The following is a 23,874-nucleotide window of genomic DNA, read 5'->3' as shown; positions in this document are numbered from 1 at the left end:
CAAATTCCTATGTGGACACCACATAACTAGGGTTTGGGGCAGCCTTAATTAAAATTTATAAGTTTATGACAGTTATATAGAACAATAATAATTGAACAAAAGAAATGTCACTAGTTAATTAAAAGTACACATCTGTGGTGCATAATTAAAAATTTTACATGTAGGAATGAGTTTTTCTCATTCCTTAAGGTTATTTTTTGTAATAATAAACACTAAAAATAAAATATATTAGCTATATTCATATAAAAAGATACTAAAAATTGGAATATTTTGATATTGATTATACTAATAAGAATCCATATAGTTCATTTTTATGACCTGCTCATAGGATGATAGATTTAAGATAAAATTTGCTTTTGACAAAATAATTGAAATCAGAGTAAAGCATAGTATTAACTAGGCATTTATTTTTGAAAACAGAAAATTTTTGAAAGTTTTTATGCATCATGGATATCATTAAGGCATTTATGCTGTTAACAGCTACATTTAATCTTTACTTTTATGAACATTTATTCTCTATGGTATATTCATGATGTTTGGTATTTTCTTACTGTTGTAGGTCTGTTATTTAGTCTTTTGATATTTATATCAAAGTGAGTCAAGCTTTCCTATCCAGTTGATTTAGAGGAATGAAGCGAAAGGGTTTGTACATTTGAGACAACATTCCCAAATACTTTCTTCCACTCCTAAAGTTTGGAGTTATGCAAAGGGGAAGCAGATCTTACTTTGGGAGTTTGAAAAAATGCAAAAGCAGAATTAGCTAGGTTAAGAGGTGAAAGTGCAATATGGGGTATAGTGGGCAATACATTTGAATTGCATATTTTAAGTGAATACCACAGGAAGAAGGCAGAAGCTGTCACTGTAGCTCTCCCTCTCACCACATCTGAGGGCTTTGGCAGTGAAGGTTTTGTTCCCAGAAATGAAATGAGGATGAAGAAGCCCCCTGTTGTGGAAAGAAATAAAATCAGAATCCTCTCTGCATGGGAAATACCCTGATAGTAAGAGGCAAATAGATAAAGAAAGCATTCCTTCTCTTTATTCAAGGGCTTTCCGTCTTAGTAACTGTCCTCAAATCAGATGGTAGAATTTCTCAAAGTCAAGTTAAGCCAGGAATTTTTGGGTAACTTTGGAACATTACAAAACTAATGACAAAACACATGTACTCAAGGATCTCAGATAACATGTGTACCGGGGTATAAAGTACACAGTCACCTAACTAATATCTTAATAAAGAATCAACGTACTTTTAAACTGCCCATCTTTGATTTTCTTTCACTTCTTATTTAAATGAGATCTTTTATTTAAATCAATTGTTGCATCTTAGCTCCCTTAACATAGATATTAGTTATGTTTAAGGATTGCTGAAAACTGGATATTTGGTTTTACTTGCCTTTTTTGAGCTGTGTTTTTCATTTGTGTAAATTTAGGGAATACAAGTGCAGTTTTGTTGCATGGATATATTGTGTAATGGTGAAGTCTGGGCTTTTATTGTAACCATTAGCTGAATACTGTACATTGCACCCATTAAGCAATTTCTCATCCTTTACTCTTCTTCCCACTTCCAATTCACCAATGTCTGTTATTTCACATTATATTCAGGTGTGCACATTATTTAGCTTCTACTTAGAGGAATAAGAACATGTGGTAAATATGAACATGTAATTGACTTTACAAGATGTTTTGCTCAAGATAATGGCCTTCAGTTTCATCCGTGTTACTCCAAAAAATGATTTTATTTTTTTCTATGGCTAAGTAGTATCCCATGGTGTGTGTGTGTATGTGTGTATGTGTGTGTGTGTGTGTGTGTGTGTGTGTGTGTGTGTCACATTTTCTTTATTCAGTCATTCATTGTTGGACCTGTAGATTGATTCCATATTTTTGCTATTGTGAATAGTGCTGTTGTAAACATACATGCGCAGTACCTTTTTGATATAATGGTATTTTTTCTTTTAGGTGTGAATATACTCAGTAGTGTGATTACTGCATCAAATGGTAGTTCTATTTTTAGTTATTTGTGAAATCTCAATGCTGTTTTCCATAGAGGCTGTATTAATTTACATTCCTACCCACGGTGTGTAACTGTTCCCTTGTCACTACATCCTCACCATCTGTTTTTTTTTTGTTTTTTTTTTTGGCTTTTTAATAGTAACCATTCTAACTGGTGTAAGATGGTATCTCATTGTGATTTTTATTTATTTGCATTGTTCTTATGATTATTTATTTTGAACTTTTTAATATACTTGTTGGGCATTGTATGTTTTCTTTTGAAAAGTGTCTTTAAATAAGATTATTTGGGTTTTTTTGTTGTAATTGAATTGTTCAAGTTCTTTTTCGATTCTGGATATTAGCCCTTTGTCAGATGCATAATTTGTGAGTAATTTCTCCCATTCTTCAGGTTGTCTGTTCAGTATGTTGATTATTTATTTTGCTTTGCAGAAGCATTTTAGTCCCATTTATCTACTTTTGTTTATGATGCCTTTGCTTTTGAAGTTTTAATCATGAATTTTTGCTTAGGCCAGGGTCCTGGAAAGTTTTTTCTAGGTTTTATTCTAGCATTTTTTATAGTTCAGTTCTTGCATGTAAGTTTTTAATTCATCTTGAGTTTGTTTTTGTATATGGTGAGAGTTAGGGCTCCAACTTCATTCTTCTGCATGAGGCAATCCAATTTTCCCAGCATCATTTATTGAATAGGGTGTCCTTTCCTCATTGGATGTTTCTGTTTACTCCGTCAAAGATCAGTTGGCTGTAAGCATGTGGCTTTATTTCTGAGTTCTCTATTCTGTTCCATTGATCCATGTGTCTATTTTTTGACCAGACGATGCTGTTTTGGTTACTGTAGCTTTGTGGCATAATTTGAAGTCAGGTAATGTAATGCCTCCAGTTTCTTTTTGCTTATAATTACTTTGGCTATTCGTGCTTTTTTCTTTCCATATGAATCTTAGGAGTGTTTTTTCTAATTCTGGGAAAAATGATTTTGGTATTTTGATAGAAATTGCATTAAATCTGTAGATTATTTTGGGCAGTATGCTCATTTGCAGGGAAATAACTAATGATGTTAAAGTTGTAAACACAAAAAGAAGAATATAATTTAAGAAGTATGAGATATAGGAAATTATAGCTCTAACAAAGCAAGTAAAAATAAACACAGAAAGCATAAGAAAGTGGCAAAAGGTAACTCTCACACATGTATGCAGGAGTTTAGGGAGCAGAAAGTGGGGAAGGAAACCAGTCAGACATGGCTGAAACCAGTATTTACAAATCACTACCAGAAGAAAATGATAATGTTACAAACTTTGCAGCAAGCAATTTTGAAATACTCAGAAAGAGTTTAAAAAGTTGTCAATGACCTTTTACTAAATAAATATTAACACTTTTTGAAATGTGTCCCGAGGATTATGTAGCCAAGAAAAGAATAAAATTTAGAAGTAAGAACATTCAATTGTGTTATTTGTACTATTATAAATTTGGAGATAGAAACTTAAATTCAAAAAGAACAGGATAGACAACTGCTGTACAATATGAGCCTAGTGGAGAAAATATGTATACATAGATCCTTCTTTATACTTTTGTATTTTCCAGATACCCCACAATTAATATGTATTACTATTATTATTGAAAATTAAAATAACAATAAAAATAATTATTAGAAAAATTATTAATTTAGAAATTAAAATATCGTCAGGATTATGATAATTATTTTTATTGGTTGCTTACTGAGTGCCAGACACCGTTCTCTCTCTTTGAATCTTAGCAAGATACCTGTGAGAGGATAAAAGTAAGGTTCTAATTTTGCTCCTGGCTTCATGAGTCACAGTTAGTGATTCATTTGGAACATATGGTGAGAGCAATCCTAAACGATTCAATCTTACGGCTCTCTGGGCTAATGTTAGAAGGCTTAAGTTAGCTTACTTATATTCACAGAAAAGACAAAAATGCTTCAGTCTTATTTCCACAGTGCTGGCTGAAAATAAACCTTCCAGAAGTATAAATAAATTGTGACCTATAATTTGAAGCATTTCAGAATATATTAAGAAGTACCTGAGAGAGAGCTAGATAAAGCCTACAGTTCTTCCTTTCCTTTGTCAGGCTTTGCTGAATAGTCCTGTGTAATCTTTGTGATACTTAAGAAAACCTGACAGCTATAGTCAACTTACTAAAATTACTTATAAATGGGCACTCACTTTAAGGCCAGGAAAACATTAAATTAAGTAGAAAAGCAGAATGTCAAATCTCTTTATTGAAAAGACTAGTATTTTTATTAAAAGCATGCAGAACTTTTATTACTTGAATAGAAATCTGAAGCCAAGACAGATTCACAAAGGGGAGTAATCTAGAGGACAAGAGGTCACCAGATAGGCTTTTCGATTGCAATCCTGTAACTAACTGGATGATATGGTGCTACTTTGTCTCAGTTTATGATGTCTATGCTATATAAAGGGACAGGAATGTGGCTACTGTCCAAATAGGAAACAAGTTTTGAGTAAGTATTATGTCACATTTTGATAGTGTTTTCATAGAAGGGCATTAAACATAAACATTTATAAACATGCTCTGCAGTTTAAGTGTCACTTAAATACTGTTATTCCTTACACTCAATGTTTTTATCAGAGCACATGAACTAAAGAATCATGTATACACATAAAACTAGTAGGAATAAAATATTATACTCAAAGACAAAAATTTGAAAGCACCAGACTGACCAACCAGGACCAAGTTAAATGGAGGTAAGTGTCATGGTTCACATAGACAAATGAGTGTGAATTCAAAATTGGCTTAAAAAGAGAGCAACCTAATAATGCTCAGGAGCATGTATCTACTGCACAGAAATAATAAGCAGTCACCATCTCACAGAAAACTCAGAAGGAATTACTTTTGCTAGCATTCCTTTGTGGTAATCAAATTTGTACTTGTTCACGGAACAAAATTGATGATGTTCCTTTAAATATTAGTAATGAAATACTTTATAATCAGCCATTTCTACTGAGACAGATTTTGCTATGTCAGGGACATCTGATATAAGGGAAATTTAAAGAACTCTATGAGATTCCAAGATATTTCCATTTTTCTTATGAGCAATACAATGTTTAAATAAAATTATAGTCCTTAATAATATTTATTATTGTTTGTAGATGATTAGTGATTTTAGCTACATCTTCACCATATTTGACATTAGGTATTATTTGTTATCAAGTGAAATTATAAGAGTTTATTATGATGATTTTGTGGTATGAACATTTTAGAAGATAGATGTGGAGAATTTCTATCTATGAAGAACAATAGTATAAATAAATAGAATTAATCCCCATTTATTGTATGCATATGTATTTGTATCATCCACAGAAAAAGAACTAATATGATATATATGTGTGTGTGTGTATGTCCATATATATATATATATATATGAAGGAGATTTATAATAAGAATTGGTACAAGTGCTATGGAACCTGAGGAATCCAAAGGTATATTGTCTGCACACTCAAGGACTAGCAAAGACAGTCATGTGATTCAGTCCAAGTTCAAAAATCTGAGAACTAAGGGAGCCAATTGTTTAACTCTCAGTCTAAAGCCATTGACCTGAGCAACTGGGTTGGAGGAGGAAAGAATTCTGGTGTAAGTCTTCCAGTTTGAATGCTCAAGAACCAGGAGCTCTGATGCCCACAGCCAGGAGAAGATAGAGGTCCCAGCTCAAGAAAGAGAATTCACCTTTCCTCTAGCTTTCATTCCATTTTGGCCTTCAGTGAATTAGATGATGCCCACCCACACTGGTGAGGAAAGGTCTTCCTTATTTGGTCTACTGATTCCAATGCCAGTATCCTCCAAAAACACCTTTACAGACAAACTCAGAAGTAATATTTTACTAGCCACTTTGTCATCCCTTCTCCCAGGATAGTTGACACATAAAGTAAACTACCATAGTAAACATCTAGCAAGGCACTTTGCTAACGAACAGAGTGAAATTTAAATATGAAGTAGCCCTAACACTAAAAGTAGCAACAGTCTAGTGAAAGTATGTATGCCATTGAGGACAAAGTTTAAAAGAGGACAGAGTTTACTCCTTTAGGGAGTGGGAGGAGTCGATGAACTTACCAAGTGGCCAGAGACATCAACATGGAAACATACAAGAAGGGGTAAAAATGAAGATCTGAAGTTTAGGAAGAAGAATGAGCCCAGAATCAGAAAATTGGGACAGGCATTTAGATAGAGAGATAAATATTTAAGCCATAAAATTGGGTAATATCACTAGAAAGAAATTTGGAAGAACACTTTTTGAGAGACAGAGAGAGAAAACATAAAGGCAATTGTACAAAAAGGCAGTCAGAAAAAAAGAGAAATCAATAAAGCTAGTGTTTCAGAAGCCATTGGAGAAAGATCTTCCAGGTAAAGGTATTAGTAAACATTGTATAATTAAAGAGAAAATTTGAAGAAGATTGTGATTGATAAGAAATCAGTGCATTCAATGAGGAAATGATTAGAGGTGAGTTTTAAATAGGGTGCATGTATGTGTATATGTATGTACACTATTGCATATATACATATATTAGTATATTCGTATATATATACTAATGCACTTTGATTTTTTCTGTACTTTATTTACATATAAAGTACAGAATATATATAAACTACAGAATACATATACATATATATGTGCATGATTATATATATATATATAATCAGCACCACATATTATTCTTAAACCTTTCTTACCACCAAAGAATTAAAATCAATTTATATGAACAATACATTCATATTGAGAGTTCTGGCCTGTTTTCTGAGAGCACAAATAGAAGCAACATATTAAGACACAATTTTTTATATTAAAAAATAAAAACTGTATCTTCAGTGAAGGATTCAGTGACTTTATGATTGAATATTTTACTCTGTCACATATTGATCAAATTGGGAGCAGAGAGTATAACTGTCTTTTAAACAAGCTCAAGGATGTACCAAAATTATAATTTTGTACAAATAGATGGACTTGGCAGAGAATAGATTTGCTTTTCGTTTTGTTTGCTATTGTAGTACATGTGTTATATCTTTTGGAAAGGTAGAATTGAGCAAATTTAGAAGCTAAAGGGGGAAAAATACCCATCCTTCAAAATTTGAAAATGTTAGAGCCTGAGAGTAGAGTTGATGGAGAATTTCAGCCCTAGCCCATCACTATCATAAAAGTAAATTCAGATTTAATTTTATCTCAAACAATGGAGACAAAATATATCATTTAATAAAAGTTTCAGAATGATTTGCTTAAACTGTTAAGTGCCTTGGTAGACACAACTACAGGGTAAGTTCTACCTAAAAAAGTGAATCTCACTCAATAGAAATAATAATAATAATCAGAGCTAACATATAACTGTGTGCTTTCTTTGTGACTGGTACAGTTAGAAAAGCTTTGCATGTGTTATCTAATTTATTCTACAAGATTTTCTCCAACAAATCCATGAGGTGGGTACCATTATTATGTCAATTTTATAGACAGGGAAACAAACAGATAATTCCCCATGGTCCCGTAAACAGTAATTGACACCCATAGGCTATGAATCTAGACAGTCTGAATGTCTTAGTATCTAGTAACTTAGTGTCTGAGCTAAGGATGCTGTAGAAACTAGACTAATTTAGAGTCTGGAAACAGTTCCTCCCCCTCTTTCCTCAGGTCAACTGATGCTCTTTTAGATTGTGCTACTCTTGTAGGCTGTCAACTCCCCAGCTCCCTGGATGCATCACTGCTATAAATCTATACCTTAATCATTGTAACAGGGCTGTTTCTCTTTTGAATATCAAAATCAAATTCTGCTACCTAAAAATCTTTGTAAATGAATCCAATGCAACTTGTCAGGGGGCACCTAGAGAGATTCTTGAAAATAGCAAATGGAGCCCATTATACAATTGTGCAACAGATGGTTCATTTCCCATCAGCAAACAAAAGATCAGCTGTATCACCAAACAGTTTCAGTTAGATAACTTTCTCCTGAATATGAAGATTTCTACTTGTCAAAAAGAAATCTGTTCTTCAAAGGAAGAGAAATAGGGACTTTTGAAAATAATTCAGCTGGACTCTGAATGATCTAAGGCATATGCTAGCTGCAGACAACCTGGCCACTCTGCTGTAGTTTCAAAAACAGCTGTAAATGAGACAAAACCATGAACTGAGTGACTGCGATAGAATTTTCAAGTACCTCAGCAGGCAATATCCGTTTCTTTCAAGCATTTATCATTTTACTTCTTTTTCTAATCCTAATTTAGACAAAAAAGGAAAAACACATATAGGAAACAATGAATCCAGAGTGATCAAACCGTATGTTTATGTGGCACCTTTTCAGATTATTCTAATGTTCTTTAACATTTTTTTGTACTTTAGACACTGTTTATGTTTTGCTCATGGTGATTTTTACTGCTATTTACTTGTTCCATATCTCTGTAAGTCATCTATGGACTGTAACTGAAGAATTACTTCTGTTGTTATGGGCTCTTGTTTTCATTAAACTTCCTCCAACAATTATTAACCTCTTCATCTACTACCACTATTTGTTCTGTTGTCTGTGGCTTTATTCCAATGAAAGTATTTTGTTTCTATGTCAACAACAACTAGAAAAATTCATCGCCATTTTAAGGAAAATATCTACTAAAAGTTAGTGAACATTTTCTGACAACAAATATATGAGGTTACTCAGCTTTTAATGTCATAAAATTTACCTTGTTTCTTAGGCCATTAATAGGGGTTTATCTGCCACCAAACTAATAACATTCATAAATGCTAAGTTTTAATGCATTATTACCATAAAATGTATATTAATTTGTTCATTTAGAGCAACACTTTTTGGCATTTTTGAACGTGTAGAGTCTGTTCAAAGTAAAGTTAATAAGTTATGGAGCCTCAATTTACTAATTTTCTTGAAACGTATATGAATTTTATTTGGAAGTATTGTATTTACTCAGGAATGTTTCTCAAAAGATTTAGACTTCTTCAATATATTATCTATAGCAATAGAGAACAATTATATAATTTTCATACTTCAAGTCTTAGTAAGATTTACACTCATGCAGTTCTCTAACTAGTTTAATTATACTTCTATATCTACAAAGATGACAGAGAAATGGCATGAATATTCTGTAAGTCTACAAAAATAAGAGAGAGATGGCCTCAATATTCTCTAATGCTAGTTAACTTATTGATATTGTCTGAGTCTTAGTTAACTGAAATCTATAACTAAATCTCTTTCTTATACTCTTTCATGTTGTTTCTTTACATTTTTGCAAACATTGAAACTTATTATTTTACCATTTAAATGATATCCATTAGTTTGATTTTCTTTTTTCTTCTCCTTTCCTACAGAGCTACTTCCATATTTCATTTTCTTTCAGTCCTTGACAACCTGATCAGTTAGAGAGACTTATTCTTAATACACAAGAAGTAACTGTATTATGTTCTAAACACCATACAGGATTGTTTCCCTTTCATATTGATGTTAGTCCCCACAGAGAAAATTAAAAAAAAAATACTCAGATGATCTGTCATATTTGGTCTGACATGCTGTTCACATTCAACTTCTAAGTCATCTTATTGTTTACTAGACTACAAGTCCATTCTCATGAATAACAATATAAAAATTGGACAAAATAAGACTTTGTAAGCACTTATGTACTAAATATAGTATGTGCATTTAAGTCAAATAAAATAGCTAATGTTACAAAATCTAATTATTACAAATTACATGTCTACTTTAAACTTATTACAAGATTTATCCGTAACATGTGTAAGCTAATGTTTTATGTAGATTCAGTGGTGGCTGGTAGATGATGATTGAACAATGGGAAATTATAATTTAGGTTCTAATGGAAATATAGTCTGTATTACCACATATGAGTAGAACAAAAATAATTGGAAGGGCCAATATGGACACGAGAACAGAAGTAAAACTAAGAAGTATTTTAAGCATATAATACATGCATACAAGTGTAATTATTTATGAAATGATCTTTGATTTTTTTATTGCATGGAAACTTGGATATCTTCTAATCTAGACTTTCTTGAACAGATGAAAAACTGAGACCCAATGAAGCCTTGTTACTGCCTAAAGTCACAGAGTAAATTGTGGACAGGCCTTAACCAGAAACCTAACTTCTCAACTTTTATCCCATGAAAGTTCTTGAAAATAAAGTATTTCAGTCAAATAATTTGCTTTTGGTTACTTATTGTTTCCAATAGGGAGACCCACCTGCAGCTGTGCACTTGGTTTCACTGGGCCCAACTGTGGTAAGACAGTCTGTGAGGATTTTTGTCAAAATGGAGGAACCTGCATTGTGACTGCTGGAAACCAGCCTTACTGCCACTGCCAGCCAGAATATACCGGAGACAGATGTCAGTACTGTAAGTAAAAGCAGCACCCAGAGGGCGGCTTGGCAGCATGCTTTGATGTTTACATTAATCTTTTTATTTCCTATACCCACTCCTTCCATTATCTTAATTTTAGCTGTCCCCTATTTTTCAGGTTCAGTCTCTGTGACTCCAACAATTGTTTACACATTTCTTATCTTTCTATTATTGTAAAGATTTTATTTTTCTTCTTCCCTCAGCTTTGATTCTATGGTCCATTATTATAACCATTCCCCATGTACACCTTTAGCTCCCTTGCTCTCTCTTCCCCTCTTTTGCACTTCTTGGAAAACCCTAACCATAGTTAAATTCAATTCTTCATCTTTTCTGAATTGGCATCCCATAGATGAATGCAATTGAAGAAATACGCATAATTTTATTGGTTGGTCTCATTTCAATTTTTATCACTAATTTCAAATGGGCACTTACTAAGGCTTTCTATGTAGTTTCCTAATCCATCGAGTCTCCCACTTCCCTAGATGTCTATGTCACACCTTCTCCTTCTCCTGAAACCTTCAATGCTTTCTCCCCAACTCTACCCTCAACTGAGAAACTTGCTTTATATTTCATTGATACAAATAGAACCCATCTAAAGAGAGCTGCCGCAAACTTGCACTAGCTCATCTCATCCCCTGAGCTGCTTTCTCCTATGCCCATGTACTTGTTTTTCTCCTTATTACTAGGAACCCCATGCTATATCTAATCCTGTGCTATCCATCTCATGTACTGAACCCTCTTGGCCACTCATGAACAAATCTCCCACAATTGTCCCCTCTTTATCCTGCTTCATGAATATTTTCTTATCTGCCAAGTTCTTTGTGGAAAAACCTTCACTTGTGCCCACATCTCTTTCTTATAATAACCTTATTTTCCTGCTCTCTGTCTCTCTCTTTGTTAGCAGAATTACTTGAAAATATTGTTGTTCTCCAAAATTCTTCTATTTATATATTTCCTTTGATCTCACCTCTGTCAAGTTTTTGTCTTCAACTGTTCTGCGGAATGATATTTCAAGAAATTCAAGTTAATTGATTTTATTTAATGTCCTCCATGTTGCCATATGTAATAATCAAGCTTCAATTCTTATTTTACATCTAATTTTAGTAGTTAGTAATTTACTCCGTAAAACATCATCTACAAAGATTTTGATTCCATTAGCCTGTGTTGGGTTATCTATATTATTTAAATCTTTCAGATATTTCATATAGGCAATGAAGATTGAGACCTACTGCCTGGGGAATTTCACCCAATTGCACAAATTCCAGAAGATAAGTTGGAATTGTCTATTTAACAATTGTCTATTTTACAGCTTGTTATAGCTGTAAATTAAACTGATTTGTTTTTACCCCAAGATTTTTTTATAAGTTGAGTATCCCTTATCTGAAAGGCTTGAGACCTGAAGTATTTTGGATTTCAGATTTTTTCAAATTTTAGAATATGTCCATATATATAATGAGGCATCTTCGGGATATAACAAAAGTCTAAGTACAAAATTCCTGTTTTATAAACACTTTATACACATTGCCTGAAGGTAATTTTATAGGTATTTTTTACTAATTCTCTGCCCTCATTACACAAGGTCAGGTGTGAAATTTTCCACTTGTGGTATCATGTTGGTTTTCAAAAGTGTTGGATATTTGAATATTTCATGTTTCAGACTTTCTAATTAGAGATGCTCAATCTGTATTATAGTCTTTTTTATCTCTTTAAAAGAAAACGTACTCATGGCCCAGGCCAAAATAAAGAAAAAAAAAAAAAAGAATTTTTTGATCCCTTTTTTCTTTTACCTCCTGTTTCAATCCCAGTTTTACCTTTAAATATGCTAAGCATCTGAACACTCTCACCACTCCATTCTACCAGTATCTCTTGCCTGGATTATTGCTAATGGATCTCCATGCTCCCTTTCTTTGCCCCTTACTATTTATTCTCAAAAAGCCAGTCACAGTCGTGCATTTTATTCACAATAAAATTGCTTTCCATCACAGTCACATTCATTGAGGTTTTTCTACATCCAAGGACACTTGTAATTAATTCCTTTTTTTCGCATTAGTTTTATTAATTCATTTAATCTTGTCAATAAACTAGATATTGTTTTTACTCTCATTTACAGAAGAGGACACCAGGAAAAACTAAATAGGCCTCTGAATATCACCAATTTAGCATTTGTGAGAGCCAAGATTCTAAACAGGCAATCTAGCTTCAGGGTTCAGGTCACACTCTCAAAAGTTACATTAAATATCATTGAGTTTTCACAGAGAGTGACCTAGGTCTTTGGTCATTTTAGGAACTACATGGAGCAGCACAGAGTCAAGCTATGACCATTGGCTTATTTGAGAGTCAAGTGTAATAGTTAATATCTTGCCTCTGATGGTACAGAGGGGCCACTTCTGCAGAAGCAAGAAAACATTTACTTTTAAGTTGCTGATTTCTTTTCCAAATGTTCATTCTCCTCATATTAGGCTAACCACCTCTTAAGTAGATGCCCCTATCCTAAGCCAATGTTTCTTTTCACGTTGCCTACCTTATTTCTTAAATGATGTTCCTCACAGGCTAGAAATTTATTTGAGAATGCACTCCAGTGACACCCATGCATCTCTATGTTATTTTGTAAAACTGCATTATCCTTCCTCATGCATTGCTCACATTCTCAACACTCTGATTCCTCTTCTTTCAACACAGCAGAATATCCCAACACAACTTCTATCCACTAACTCATGTTTGTTTGCTTTTCTCTTCTGTTCCACCATTGTCATGACTCCAAATGATTCCATGCAAATGAAGGAAACACTGCTATCCCACTTAATGAAGACCCCTGTTACTATCCATCCGAAGTCTGCAGTCTCTCTTTTATTCTAGTGAAACCACACCAATTGCCCTTCCCTATAGTAAGCCAGCTTCCCTGACATTGTGACTCTGCCCAGCCTAAACACCATTTTCTTTTTGAAATTGTTGAAATTCTCAGTTTGAATCAACCTCACCCTCCTCTTCTGATTCTGATCATTTTTATCTAGTATTTTTTGTTGATTATATGCATTCCTATTACTTGTCTGGGATCCTTTTGAAACTACAACCAACAATGGCACTTGCCAAATGAATAAAAGAACAAACAGTCATACAAATAAATAAGTAAATTAATAAAAATAATTTGAATAAATATTAACAAATAAACAATCACTTTAAAATCAATTTACATTCAATGTAAAATTACGTTTAATCAGTGTTCAACCATCTTGTATCTATATGTGGTTCAAATAGAGCTTGTATTTTCTTCTCTGTCTTTTGGTTCTCAGTTGGTAGAACATCATAGAACATGTCATTTTCCCCCCATGTTTTTATTTTTCTTTAGCTGAAACAACAGTATTCTTAATTCTTTTTAAACTAAGTTTAAAAATACTTCCTGGCCATAGTTTGTATAGCAGTTTGAATCCTTCCAAAGAATAAATTTAGTTAGCTTATTTTTAATTGACAACTTAATAGAACCACAGTCTGAGGTAGCCTGATGCTTTATAAAGAGCTGCATTATAATTTTATTATCACGATTAGTAGTCAGAGCACTTCCCACCTTTTACTGCAAAGCACTTATTAAAATTAACCAATTAATCCTTAGACAGAGGTTAAATAACTTGCTCAAGGTCCCGAAGTAGTAATATTATAGTCAGAATTGGACCCCAGGAGTTGTTGATCAAGATGTCAACAAACATTCTTGCAGTATGGTGATGCTGTTTTTTTGGCAGCATAATAAGTTTGTGGACAGTGTCATTAAAATGACAAATTCAACACCTGACAAAAGCATAATAAATTTAGGGTCTATTAGATGTAAGCCGACAAGGTTCAGTAGACCTGGTGTTCTGTCAAAATTGTATCTTGCATATACAAAATCTTCTCTCTATAAAAGAAGGAATGACAGAATGGTTCATTACAGTGCCTAATTAAAGGTCCATTAGTGGGAGGTAAAACATCAGTTCTTAGTTGTGCTGAGTAAAAACATTTCATAACTCTAATAGCAATATAAAATCCTGAGGTCTGAAATGCAAATTAATTTTAACAGCAGCAGCCCAGAGAGGAGAGACAAAGATAAATAATGGCAAGAGTAAAATCAAGTGTTCTTTAAGTAAGTTGTTAAAGAACAAATATGGCTGTGCTTCTTGCTATTCTAGAACAAGGATTCCTAGTATAAATAAAAATAAACAATTGAGCACGACATTTTGGATTTAAATCTAGGTATTAAGTATGAGGTCAATAAATATCTGAAGTTATTTGTGATTAAATGATAATAATATTAGGCCAAAGAGGCCAATTAAACAGATTGGATCTGTGTCTGCAAACTAGGTAGTCAAATTAAATGATAACCTGCTTGTCCTCTCATTGATAATTTCAAAGTCCTCTAGTAATCTGCTTGAGGAACCATTATAATTTTAATTAGAACTAGACTTATCAGAAGTGTACCTGTATGGCTTACACTCACTGGTCTCAATAAGTACACACATTAAGTAATGTCTCTATCTTAATGAATGTCTCCACTTACAGAGTTAGGAGTATCCTACAGTAGTCCAAAGATATCATGTTTTGTAATTGGTATTAGAACCATAGACTCTAAAGTAGCTTATAAAACAATTATGTACCGTAGATATGAGCTTATCCATATTTGATGACACGATGGGACTATTTTTATCGCTTGTCTTCTAGCGTAGCTTTAGGTCATGAGTCAGTTCACCAGTTAATATGTTTCGATGTTTACAATGAGGCTGTCATTATGTTAGGCATTAAGAAAGGAAATGGTGACATCAGAAACATTTTCTATTCTCAATGAACTCATAGTGTAATCTGTGATTTTGAAAGGGAAACAAGTTACTTCAGGTCAATTTAGTGAAACACAGAGGCTACCGGAACCCACAGAAAGACCATCAAATTTAGCCATTAAGAAAATTTCTTAGACTCAACAAAAAAGAAAACTTCAAGCCAATATCCATGATGAACATAGATGCAAAAATCTTTAATAAAATACTGGCAAATCGATTGCAATAGCACATCAAAAAGCTTATCCATCACAATCAAGTACCCATCATCCTGGGGATGAAAGGCTGGTTCAATATATACAAGTCTATAAATGTAATCCACCACATAAACAGAACTAAAGACAAAAACCACATGATTATCTCAATTGATGCAGGGAAAGCCTTCGACAAAATTCAACAGCTCTTTATGCTAAAAACTCTCAATAAACTAGGTATGGATGTAACCTATCTCAAAATAATAAAAGCTGTTTATGACAAAACCACAGCCAATACCACACTGAATGGGAAAACACTGGAAGCATTCCCTTTGAAATCTGGCTCTAGACAAGGATGCCCTCTCTCACCACTCCTATTCAATACAGTATTGGAAGTTCTAGCCAGAGCAATCAGTCAAGAAAATGAAATAAAGGGTATTCAATTAGGAAAGGAGGAAGTCAGATTGTCTTTATTTGCAGATGACTTGATTGTATATCTAGAAGACCCCATCGTCTCAGCCCAAAATCTCATTAAACTGATAAGCAACTTCAGCGAAGTCTCAGGATACAAAATCAATGTGCAAAAATCACAAGCATTCCTATACACCAATAACAGACTAACAGAGAGCCAAATCAGGAGTGAACTCCCATTCTCAATTGCTACAAAGAGAATAAACTACCTAGGAATACAACTAACAAAAGATGTAAAGGACTTTTTCAAGGACAAATACAAACCACTGCTCAAGGAAATAAAAAAGGACGCAAACAGATAGAAAAACATTCCATGCTCGTGGTTAGGAAGAATCAATATGGTGAAAATGGCCATACTGCCCAAAGTAATTTATAGATTCAGTGCTATCTCCATCAAGCTACAAATGATCTTCACAGAACTAGAAAAAAAAACCTTAAGCTTCATATGGAACCAAAAAAGAGCCTGTAATAGCCAATACAACCCTAAGCAGAAAGAACAAACCTGGAGGCATCACACTACCTGACTTCAAACTATATTATAAGGCTACAGTAATCAAAACAGCATGGTACTGGTACCAAAACAGAGACATAAACAATGCAACAGGACAAAGGCCTTGGAAGAAATGCCTCACATCTACAACCAACTGATCTTTGACAAACCTGACAAAAACAAGCAATGGGAAAAGGATTCCCTGTTGAATAAATGGTGCTGGAAAAACTGGCTAGTCATGTGCACAAAGCAGACTGGACCCCTTCCTGACATCTTACACTAAAATTAACTCCAGATGGATTCAAGACTTAAACATAAGACCTAACACCATAAAAACCCTAGAAGAAAATCTAGGCAAAACTATTCAGGACATAGGCAGAGGCAAGGACTTCATGACTAAAACACCAGAAGCATTGGCAACAAAAGCCAAAATAGACAAATAGGATCTAATTAGACTAATGAGCTTCTGTACAGCAAAAGAAACAATCATTAGAGTGAACCAGCAACCAACAGATTGGAAAAAATTTTTGCAATCTACCCATCTGACAAAGGGCTAATATCCAGAATCTACAAAGAACTAAATCAGATTTACAAGAAAAAAAAAAAAAACCCATTCAAAAGTGGGCAAAGGAGATGAATAGACATCTCCTCAAGGACCTAGAAATAGAAATTCCATTTGACCCAGCAATCCCATTACTGGGTATTTACCCAAAGGGTTATAAATTGTTCTATTATAAAGACACATGCACAGGTATGTTCATTGCAGCACTGTTTACAATAGCAAAGACCTAGAGCCAACCCAAATGCCCATCAATGATAAACTGGACAAGGAAAATGTGGCATATATAAACCATGGAATACTATGCAGCAATAAAAAAGGATGAGTTCGTGTCCTTTGTAGGGACATGGATGAATCTGGAAACCATCATTCTCAGCAAACTGACACAAAAACAGAAAATAAAACACCGCATGTTCTCACTCATAGGCAGGTGTTGAACAATGAGAACACATGGACACAGGGAGGGGAGTTTCACACACTGAGGTCTGTTGGAGGGAGCTAGGCGAGGGACATCAGAGGATGGAGAGGTTGGGGAGGGATAACATGGGGAGAAATGCCAGATGTAGGTGACAGGGGGATGGAGGCAGCAAACTACATTGCCCTGTATATACCAAGGCAACAGTCCTGCATGATCTGCACATGTACTCCAAGAACCTAAAGTACAATTTAAAAAATTTAAAAATATATATTTTGCTACCTTTGCAAAAAAAGAAAGTTTCTTGAAATAAGTGGTGTCTAAGCTGAGATCAGAAGAAACTAAGAAGCTAACTAGATGAGAAACAGAATGAGTGAGGGGGACCAGCACATGCACAAGCCCAGAAGGGAATGGCATTGGAAATTTATTTTTCCTGTTTCTATTAGATTTTTCTAGGGGAAGGCTGTCAAGAGAAATCACACTTAGTAAACGTGTGTAATGTTTTAGTCACAGAGTTATTGCTATGACACATTATTTTATCGAATATGAGAATATATATCCTTTCAACAAATGCTCACACAATACTTTGAGATTAATATTATTAGTCTAAATTCACAAGTGCCAACAAAATGAGATGAAGCAGTTTTCCCTAACCTGCAGTTTTGAGAGCATAGGAGCCACAGTTTTTAGCTTTCTGGATCTGACTCTGAAAACTTTGCTTCTCCTGGTATAATATATTTTTCTGCCATTTAATATCCTGCTCACCATGATGCAACTTTTATAGATTCACTAGGAGTGCACGCAGAGCTCAAATGGCATACTGGCTCAACCTGGTCTTTCAAGCTTCTATACCATAGAAAAGAGGCACTAATAGGAATTTTAATCTTGAGCTGTTAAGCCCACGGCAGGCCCAGGTAAAAGAAACTGAAGAATTTTACAAATGGTTAGGAAAAGAAAATAAAATATTTTCAGTTGTTCCTGTTAATATGAAGGTCAATTTGAAGGAGCCTAAAGTTTTGAGAAAGAATGGTGATTTGGAAAGTGAAAGTACACGTAAGAACTAACCCCTTCCTCAGTATTCAAATATTTAAGATTCTTTAGAACATTCACACGTAGACTAGCTCAGCGTTTTGGAGCCCTGTCTACTGTCTCCCAACTCTTTTCCTCTTGATGAGAAAATAAGCATTGCCTTCATTCAGGTTCTTATCATCGCTTGTCTGGGCTAATGCACCACATTGCTTTATGTATCTTTTATTCCAACCTTGAAAACCTGTTTATTGCCTGCAAAGTGCATCCGATATAATTGTTAATATCTCTTTTTCTTGACACGTTAGACGCTCACTGCCTGCTAAACCTCTTTAATTCCCCTGCTTTGTCTCCTTAACTCTCATTTTCCCAAGAATCTTAGCACTTCTCTTTGGCATTTTCCACTTTATATTCATATCGTTAATGACCAGCTACCCTACTAGAATATAAAACAGGGCACAATGTTTTGCATAACTCATCAATCTTGCAAGTGAACTCAGTGTTTGGAATTTAGGAGTTTGGATGCAAAAAAAGCAAAGTAGAAAGATCCTGTTTACAGCCTGCTAGGTCCAATTTTTTTTTTTTGTTTTGTTTTGTTTTGTTTTGTTTTTCCTGGGCTCTAGCAAGATACCTCTCCAAAGGCAGGATCAGAGTTCTGGGCCATGTTTTCCTAATAACTCATGAAGATCCATGATGGTCCACGAGAAAGTGAGTGTTTATGTTTCAGTTAAAAAAAAAAAAGGTATAAAAGAAAAATTAGATTAAATTAATATGAAAGAAATAGATACATTTATTTTCTAATGTGATCATGACAGAGAATGGTGAGGTAAGGGTAAGATAATTAATTATTCTAGTTATTCTTTTACCCTAGATTATTTCAAAAAAATTGTCAGGGCTATAAAAATTTGTTGAAGATCATTGTGACCCAGTAGTAAAACTACATTTGTCAAACAGATTTTTATTTTAATGTTATGTCTTAATTTTTTTAAATGTAGAAATAATAAGAGAAAAAAATTAGGCATACATGCTTATACATAAAAAGAAATTTATTGGAAACCAAGGTATATTTTTCCAAGCAGCTATTAAATCATATGTGAGTCAAAACTAAAAATTCTGATTGTTAAAATTAAGTAATTCAACTAATATGTATTGAACAACATTAAATATCATTCATTGCTCTAGGCGTTGGGGATATATCAGTATCAAAGTTGTTTGAAGACACTTGGCCTGTATAACTTTGATGAACAGAAAACGAACTGATACATCTTTTTAGATTAAAAGTTAGATAAAGCTGACTTTGAGTTGCATAGTCAAAAATGATAAAAGATCATAAGTGGGCTTTATTTCATACTACTTAGAAGCATACCATTATTTCTCATACAATTATTTGAAATTTAAGCAGCATGTTTATAAAATTAAACTATTGATAAAGTTTTGTCTCTATACCATGTAACTTGCACTTGAAATATTAGTAATTATATTTAGTAATTTTGGTGAACATTGCTGAAAAAAAATCTTTAAGAATGCTTGATTACTCTTGTTGGCATCATAGCAGGAACTCTTGTCCATGCCAGCTTCACCTGATATTGAGGAAACTAATCTCACAATGCTTCACCTTCACTCATGCCAAGGTAGTTTAGTCTTCTACTTTTATGCCATATCAGCATTACAGACAGATTTTTGACCCTTCTTTTTTCAATTTAAAGAAGAGTCCATATACAAAGCAGTATAAAGACAATGAAAGGCGTCTCAAAGGTACTTAGTTGTAGGTTGAAAAATGATATGTCTCACAACTAATAGTAACGTTTTAATGGATTTGCATTTAAATAATCTGTTTGGAAATCTCCCCCTGAAAAAAAAAATACATGGCTTTTCATGAATAGAAGCCCTGTCTGTAATTCTGCTATACTCGGTGTTAAGAAAACTGCATGGATTCACAGATAATTACCTGAACACAGAATTGAGTATTTAAAAACAATGTAGCACATAAATTATACAGAGACATACAGATTAAACAAAAATATTTATTTGAGGCTTACCTCAAAGCAAGCAAACTGTTGCTAGTTAAATGCCTCTGCTAAAATCACCCTTAAAAGTTCAAATGTATATTTAAGAGTAACTCTTAAACATAGTTTTTTGTATCAAATTTACAATGTCTACCAACATGCTTTGAAAAAAATGCTATGAGTTAGAAATTTTTAAATGTTTTAAGGAGAAGAAATAAAATTCCTTTCTTATAGGTAATATGATAACCTTTATGTTTAACTAGTAAAGATTTAATCACTGAAAACTGGTATTATGAGTCTGTTTTATGTAAAAGATATAACCTCTTTTGTACATATACTGCTAGAAACATTTGGTATTTATCCTTATTAGAGATAAGAATGGCAAAGGAGACTACGAGTCAGTATGTTATCATAAGCTGTCAAGGAATAAAAAATCCCCAAATTTTAAATTTGTATGTTCTGAGTCCAAGGGTATAAATGTGAGTGAAAGGAGGAGGACAAATTTATAATTTACCCCATGGTCATATAGCCTATCATTAAATAAAGAATATGTAAGAGCAAAAATAGAAAATCTATGAAATAGTGCATTTAATTTCATTTTAATGGATACAAAAATATATCATAAATCTGATTACATAAATGTAGACATTTTAAAATCCACTACATTTTCCAACAAATAAAGTAAAAGTTAGAAGAGCCAAGTTAAATTAAATTAAATGCCACGTCAGAGACAGCCAATAATTTTTCACAATATAGATGCTCAATTGTATGAAAATAAACTCTTAAGAGAAAAACCAGTCTAGCCGGGGTTGCTTCACAGAATCAGATACATGGTAAGTACAGAGCACCATGAGAATAGGAAGCCACGTGGTTTGTAATAGTACTAGATTAGTTCAAAGGTCAGGTGACTACATTTGGATTTTTCTTTTACTTGCAATATCATTTGAATATCCATGTCTAAATCCAAGATAATAATATGATCTAAATTTCAATTTGCTAAAATAATTTGTATTTTGTTAGTTTTGAAAACTCGGAAAATTAATAATGTTCTAAGAGCAAACTTTCCTTGAAAATTAATGGACTGAAATGAATCAACTTAGTGGCAGAAACAAGTAAATTCAGATGGATAGGACCACATAATGAATGGCACCTTATTTAACTGATGGCTCCATTAACATCTCAGGCCAACAATTAAGGTCACCTCTGTGGTGTCTCTAGACCACGAAGAACTGGAATTAAGCTAGAATTTTTCAACTCCTGATTTCACTACTCCTTACACTTGAAAGTAGTGTAGGGTTCTGATTCTTTTAAGGTTCTGATCTTTTTGGTCAGATCATTTATGTAGACCTAAATAAATAAATAAATAAATAAAATGTTTTAATACAATTTCAGTGAATGTGGAAATTTGTTGGATATATACTCTGAGTTCACACTCCTAGAATATGTCAAATGAGAACCTAGATTTGTGAAAGAAATGATAGGTTTTTGAGGTGATGATGCAGAATTGAAATATGCTTTTTGTAAATTATGTAAAACTAAAGTAAATTTGGATAGAGTTACAAAGAGTAGTCTATAACTTTGGTTTCTCAGATTATTATTTTTATCATCACAGCTGACAGTTACATTATTTGTAAAAAATAAATGTTAATATTTCCTAAAATTGTAAGTTTAAAGTAAGATAATCTATAAGAAAAGTGTTCTGAAAATTGTAAAATTAAATGCAAATAATTATTTTTATAATTTTCATGGTAATCGATACTTTGAATGCTTATGATGATAATACATATATATATCAGGTCTTATATATTTTTAGGTACCATATAATTTAGATAATGAAAATAAGCATATTAATTTTATGGCATTTATGGATATAGCATCAGATGCTTCACTTTATAATTTCTAAAATGATCCACAAATTTAGAATGGATTTTTGCATTGAGTCATTGAAAATAAGTAGATCAGACCATTGATGAAAATAGTTTTATGATTGGACTTACTTCCATGCACAGATTAGGTTATGACCACAAAATGAAATCCACTGGACGCTGAAAAGCTTACTCTAATTCTGTGGAATGCCACATATCTGGGAATTTGGCAAGTCACATTTTCATTCATATGGCATATCTAGAGAGGCCAATAGTTGGTTCATTGATGCAGCGTCTGAGTGTCTTTTAGATATTCAAGAGCTCTCTTATTGTCATTTGATGGCATCTGTCTTTGTTTCCCTAGCGATTTACTTTTCAAGTCTCCCTCTTTCCTTCCTCCATCTGAACACAAACTCATCCTGGCAAACTTCAGTTAGTTTCAGAATAGGACGAAACAGCCTTAGATGATCCAATATTTATAAAAATTTATAACTTGTTTAAGGGTTTTAAAGCTAAACAATCAGCAGCATTACTCTTGTTCTCTGCCTTCTGTACTGTCCTGCTTTCCAAGGGGAAGTGCTCATTTATTAATTCAGTAAATGTTAGTAGAGCATCTACTGTGTGCCAGCCACTGAGGCTTGGGATTTTCTTATGAATAAAACAGAAAATTGCTCTTATTGTACTGCTTTATTTATAAAGAATATGCAAACATGTTATATGTCAGGTAGTGAGGCTAGAGACAATCAAAAGTAAAGAAGGGTAATTAAGGATCTAACTACTTCCTGATATACTTATTTGTATCTTTATTGTTATCAATAGGTATACAGATATCTGCATATCTATTCAAAGAGAGTTATATAGATAAATATAGACATTTAGGTATATATATATATATAGGTATATATAAAAATAGATATCTTGGTATATATAGATATCTAGGTATATATAAGTATGTAGATTTATAGATATAGATAGGTATATAGATATCCATATATAGACATATATATCTCTATATAGATATCTATAGATTTGTATATATATAAATCTATATGTATAGATCTATATCTTTCTATATACATGGATCTATATCCATATATCCATATATATGTCCACATATCTATCTATCCACATATATATAGATATAGATGTTTTCATATCTATCTATCTACATATATATATGGATAGATAGATAAGTAATATATATAAGAGATAGATTTCTACACTGGGGTGATAGCAAGATATATAGATGCAGATCTATCTGTCTATCTATCTATATATACACATGGGGAGATAAATATGCATCTATATTTATCATCCATCTATCTTTCGATTTATCTGGCTATCGTTTAACTTTTCACTCATATTTTTGGTTTCATTGTACATTGAAAAAAACTAGAAGCAAAGTACATTTATTTATATCAGAAATCATTACTTCAACATATAGATTTAAAGTGAGTAGCTTGAAAGAAGGAAGAAAGTAAGAATGGAAGGACATAAAAGAGAAAAAAAAGAGATAAAAAAAGGAGGAAAGAATGAAAAAGGAAAAGGAAAGAAAGGAAAAGAGAAAATTTTGTACACCGGAACTATATAGGTGTGTATAAGATGACCTCGTATTCTCTCGTATGATGAGGTGAGGTGTTACCTGCCCTCCAGTTAGGCTACATACAAGGTGTTGACAATGGC

At 33.1% G+C, this 23,874-nt stretch overlaps 1 protein-coding gene across 2 annotated transcripts in view; it reads left to right on the top strand.

Annotated features, from left to right (window-relative positions):
* The window catches only part of LRP1B (LDL receptor related protein 1B), a 1,894,725-nt gene that overhangs the window by 1,815,885 nt on the left and 54,966 nt on the right, over nt 1–23,874 (top strand). For both annotated transcript variants that reach the window (XM_032286208.1, XM_032286207.1), the window contains exon 84: nt 10,205–10,366. In XM_032286208.1, the coding sequence (XP_032142099.1) occupies nt 10,205–10,366 (162 nt within the window). The remainder of the gene's footprint in view (nt 1–10,204; nt 10,367–23,874) is intronic.

The sequence above is a fragment of the Sapajus apella genome, unplaced genomic scaffold, assembly GCF_009761245.1.
Source record: "Sapajus apella isolate SASKATOON/1434 unplaced genomic scaffold, GSC_monkey_1.0 scaffold18, whole genome shotgun sequence".
Taxonomy (NCBI): Eukaryota; Metazoa; Chordata; class Mammalia; order Primates; family Cebidae; genus Sapajus; species Sapajus apella.
Note: the sequence above shows the minus strand (reverse complement) of the source record. Positions and strands in the feature narration are given on the sequence as shown.